Genomic DNA, 4,983 nt, shown 5'->3' on the forward strand with positions numbered 1-4,983 from the left:
TCATCATGGGAAATCGAAGGCATGACTGTACACATTCATCAACAACAATGAAGATTTCGCGCTTTAATATTACTTTGATTTTTATAAATGTGTTTGGAATAAACGGTTTTCTCCATAATGGATTTATAATTAGGAAGTTACTTAAACAAAATGAAAAATTTTTGTTGTGAAAATGGGACGTTACACCCAAACCCCACGAGGGCGGCCCCCTCGACCCTGCCATTTGATCGAACCGAGATCAAACTCATTTTATTCAAGCATGCATTCCACGTTGTAACATGTCTAAAATCAAGGTTTTACCTCCATTGGTAATCTGTAAATTCTAATATACTAAAATGAACTCCGATGACACTAAAAACATCAACAACAAAAAGTATTTGTGAGTTTGCATTGGCGAGGATGATGGCCATTTGTTGGTAAAAGAAAAGATAAGGTCACCTGAGTATATATATTCTAATAATATGATCATTTTAGTGAATAACTCTTAATTATTTATATAATTTTTATCACTTATTTATAAGGTAAATACAAAGAGAGTCAATTATGTCATTTGACATATATACATTTTAGTTTTTTAAAAAACCAAATAAAATTTCCCAAAAAAAGATTTTAAATCTAATCCAAATCAACCAAGCAAACATGAAAAAACATGAAAGAAACTTTAAATTCTGTAGGTTCCAAATCCTTCAAAATTTAACTACTTCAAAATATTCAAAATCTCACAAAGTACAATATTACAATCCAAACGCCAATTAAACTTCTAGTTAGAAAGAAACAATTATTAAAAACTAATTACTTCGGAACCAAACAATTTAATCTCCCACACTAAAAGAATTTTGAATCATTATGTTACCATATGTACCCTACTCACTCACATAAAAAGTCAAACATAAATCCACTCGGTATACCAAACAATTGTAAGCCTTTAGTTGTACCTGTTTATTTATTTCCTATTGCTAATCTTTTAGGATGGAACTCTTAAATGTCTAACTTTCTAGAGTTCGAGGTATTGGCAAACGGACTTCGCTATTGCTCCAATTGATCAAAAGGCACAGAAAGGGTTTTGAAATTAAGTGTTCTGTTTGTATTTTACTAGTAGATTTGACTCGCAATTACTCAAATCAGTGGACCTTATTTTAATCGCTATTTGGCGTGCCGCAACATGTGTATTATTTTAGGATAAATTCAAAAACTAAGTACATATATATTTTATTATTACTATACACAATAAAAATTATTCTTTTTATTTATAATGTGATTTGTTTTATATTTTACTTATAACAACAAGTGAATGTAATTTTTATACATGTAGTAATATTTCAATAATATTAATGTATATAACGGACTAAGTTGCTGTTTGTTTTTCTTAAAAAACCTCTTCAAAACTCTTATTGCTGCGCGGCGCAGCACACGCGCAGCACTTTTTGTCCCGCAGCAGTTTGTTTTTTGGAAATCTTCGGGGCTTAAAACATATGTCCGTGTGCTTCTTGGGGAAGCACTTGTTGTACCTCTTCCCACCTCTTCCCGCCCCTTCAAACCTAAACCTAAAAAAATTCAATCCGAATAAACAATCGACCATTTTTTTTCCTAAAATCTAACAACGACGTGTCTTGTTTTTTAAATAAATGTCCATAAAGTATATTTAATATTACGTTTATGGTCTTTACTTATATATTATATTCTATTTTCACCCCTTTAACATTTAATACACTAAATTTATATCATTTTTAACTGTTTTCTTCCATTTGATTTACATAAGTTAATTCATTAAAATTTTGCTTTTTAAATTAGTTTATTTTAAATTTTTAACGCATGCAGCAGTCTGCAGATGTTAACAAAAACAAACACGCTTCTTATTACAGTCTGCAGCCGTTTGGTCCACTTCTTCTGCTGCAGAGGTTTGCAGAGGTGGTCCGCAGACTTTTTGAATTTTTGCTTTGGAAAAACAAACAGCAACTAAGTGAAATCCAACTATCCAAATCAATAAATCGGTTCAAATAATTTTTTATCGATTCTATTACACCGGTTTAATCCGGTTTTTGAAGCAACCATTCAGTTTGATCCGGTCTAGAAAATAGCATAAAAATGGTCCTTATTGAACCACTCTTGTTTGTGGTTCCCAGCGACAGGTTAGACTAGCCGGTTCAAACCAGGTTTTAAAACATTGCGTGAAAGTATTGTGGCAATGATGTGATAATCCATCGAACTCAATGAGTTCAATGGGTTGCGGATGCTATGAGTTTCTCCATTTATTCTTAAAATTATAATCATAGTAAGTTAGACACTCTATTTTTGTAATTATATCGATTTGTCCAATATCACATAATATAACGGTACAATTACCAAATCAATACAATTACAAAAGTTTAGGATCTGGCACATCTAAAAATTCCACAACTAAATGGTGACAACCACAATACCCCTATAGTCTAGTCTAGTTTAGTTTGTCATTAATCCGCGTATAGATGGCTTTATCTATTTAAAAAAAAAAAAATCTATATTATTTATAGTTCCCTATATACTATACCAATTATTTATGCAAGATTGATGCTGTGTGTAACTTTATATGGTCACAACTCACAAGTTAATTGACTTATAATTTGGCCATCAACTATACTGCTTTACATGAATAACTAAACGGTCAAATACTTGTAGCTGTGATGCATATATATGAACGCCATAGATGTGGTGCCATTTCTCATTCTTGATTACATTGTTAATTAATACTATCACATTCGTGACTAAAACTTGCTGCTGCCAATATGGTGGTGGATACTCGAAATGTTGTCTTCTTTACTGTCTTCTTCTTTGTTGTACATTACCTTCTTATCAGGTGGCGTGAGAAGATTCGTAATTCTACACCTATTCATGTTGTCACTGTGTCCGAGATGGCTGCCATTATCACATTTGTTGGATCTTGTATCTATCTTCTTCTTTACTTCGGCACTACCCTCGTTCACCACACACACTTTTCAGACGACGAGGAAGCAGAAGAAACAAAAAACCATGCTTCCATCGGTTGCAAATTTGATGTGTTGTTAACACATGCTGAAAAGAAAGAAGCAACCACCGGAGAGGATGAGGAGGTGATTCAAGCGGTGGTTTCAGGTAAAACACCGTCTTACTTACTTGAATCAAAGCTTGGAGACTGCAAGCGTGCTGTTTTCATCAGAAGAGTGGCGTTAGAGAGAATCACCGGAAAGTCTCTGGAAGGTTTGCCGCTAGATGGGTTTGATTATGAATCGATATTAGGACAATGTTGTGAGATGCCGGTAGGTTATGTCCAAATTCCGGTGGGTATCGCCGGCCCTTTGTTGTTGGACGGAATGGAGTTCTCCGTCCCCATGGCCACCACCGAAGGGTGTCTTGTGGCTAGCACGAATCGCGGTTGCAAGGCTATTTATGTATCCGGTGGAGCCACTAGCGTGTTACTTAAAGATGGCATGACTCGAGCTCCAATCGTAAGGTTTGGCACTGCGAAGCGGGCTGCTGATTTGAAGTTCTTCTTAGAAGAACCACTCAACTTCCAGAATCTAGCTTCGGTCTTCGACAGGTAATTATAACTTTATAAGATAGTTTAATTTAAGTCGTCATAACTTTACTCTATTTAGAACTGCATGAACATGGCTTATTAACATGGTAAACTTGCATGGCAGATCAAGTCGATTTGCGAAGCTTCAGAAAATCCAATGTGCGATTGCCGGGAGAAATCTATACATAAGGTTTACTTGCAGCACCGGTGATGCAATGGGCATGAACATGGTTTCTAAAGGTGTTGAAAACGTTTTAGAGTATCTCCAGGCTAACTTCCCGGATATGGACGTGATTGGCATCTCCGGGAACTATTGTTCCGATAAGAAACCGGCAGCGGTGAACTGGATAGAAGGAAGAGGAAAATCTGTGGTGTGTGAGGCAATTATAAAAGAAGATGTGGTGAAGAAGGTATTAAAGACGACCGTAGCTTCGTTGGTAGAACTGAACATGCTCAAGAACCTCACCGGATCCGCCATGGCCGGAGCTCTTGGTGGGTTCAATGCCCATGCTAGTAACATTGTGTCAGCGGTGTTCCTTGCAACCGGACAAGATCCAGCTCAGAATATCGAGAGCTCGCACTGTATCACCATGATGGAAGCTGTGAATGGTGGCCGAGATCTTCATGTGTCGGTGACCATGCCGTCGATCGAAGTTGGGACTGTCGGTGGTGGAACACAATTAGCTTCACAATCAGCTTGTTTAAACTTGTTGGGAGTAAAAGGTGCAAACAAAGAATGGGCTGGATCAAATGCACGTCAGTTGGCTAAGGTGGTTGCTGCCGCCGTTCTCGCCGGAGAGTTGTCTCTAATGTCTGCAATCGCGGCGGGGCAGCTTGTGAAGAGCCACATGAAGTATAATCGCTCGAATAAAGATATTTCTGCTAAATTTTAATGAGTGCTCGGACTAGTCTCCCTTGGGGCTTTCTCTTTGATGATAGATTAATTAACTCGTCTAAAGTTTTCTTTGGCATTGGATAGCAAATATTTATTTGGCAAATATGCTTGCTTTTTTATTTATACTATTTGTAAAACTAAATGTATATTAGATTTGTAACTTGAGTGATCTTACCCCATTTTGTGGGGACAAAACATGTCTAAATATGAAAGTCTATAGACAAAATCTGTCAATATACGAAAATCATTCATTCATTTGGCCAAAATTTGAAGGGAAAATACCGTCAATAGTCAAAAAATGGGGGGTAGTTTCAAAAAATAGACACAAAAAGTTGGATTTCCGGATATAGACATGGATTCCGCGAAGCTTCGCGGAATCTACTGTAGCTCCGCGAAATGGCAAAAATCGTAAATAAATGAGTGTATTAAAAAAAAACCTCAAGATCCATTCCGCGGAGCTACCTCCGAGGAATGAACTCATTCCGCGGAGGTAGCTCCGAGGAATGGATCTTCAGTTTTTTTTTTTTTCACATCGATTCTACGAGGTTTATATTCA

The 4,983-nt window shown here is 36.6% G+C and overlaps 1 protein-coding gene across 1 annotated transcript; it reads left to right on the plus strand.

Annotated features, from left to right (window-relative positions):
- Positions 1–3,184: 3,184 nt before the first annotated feature.
- LOC145133608 (3-hydroxy-3-methylglutaryl-coenzyme A reductase 3) lies at positions 3,185–4,541 on the plus strand. The gene is made up of 2 exons (XM_079068535.1): positions 3,185–3,553; positions 3,657–4,541. Exons 1-2 carry the CDS (start codon positions 3,267–3,269, stop codon positions 4,423–4,425), a joined length of 1,056 nt encoding a protein of 351 aa, XP_078924661.1. The 5' UTR covers positions 3,185–3,266; the 3' UTR covers positions 4,426–4,541.
- The last annotated feature ends 442 nt before the right edge of the window (positions 4,542–4,983 follow it).

The sequence above is a fragment of the Lactuca virosa genome, chromosome 8 (assembly GCF_052849685.1).
Source record: "Lactuca virosa cultivar CGN04683 chromosome 8, Lactuca_virosa_CGN04683_v6, whole genome shotgun sequence".
NCBI classification, from domain to species: Eukaryota; Viridiplantae; Streptophyta; class Magnoliopsida; order Asterales; family Asteraceae; genus Lactuca; species Lactuca virosa.

Excerpts from the sequence above, each read along its gene's own strand:
- LOC145133608 (XM_079068535.1), top strand. The coding sequence starts at position 3,267 with ATGCCGGTAGGTTATGTCCAAATTCCGGTGGGTATCGCCGGCCCTTTG. Across the intron at positions 3,554-3,656 it reads CTAGCTTCGGTCTTCGACAG|ATCAAGTCGATTTGCGAAGC; the intron begins GTAATTATAACT and ends CTTGCATGGCAG.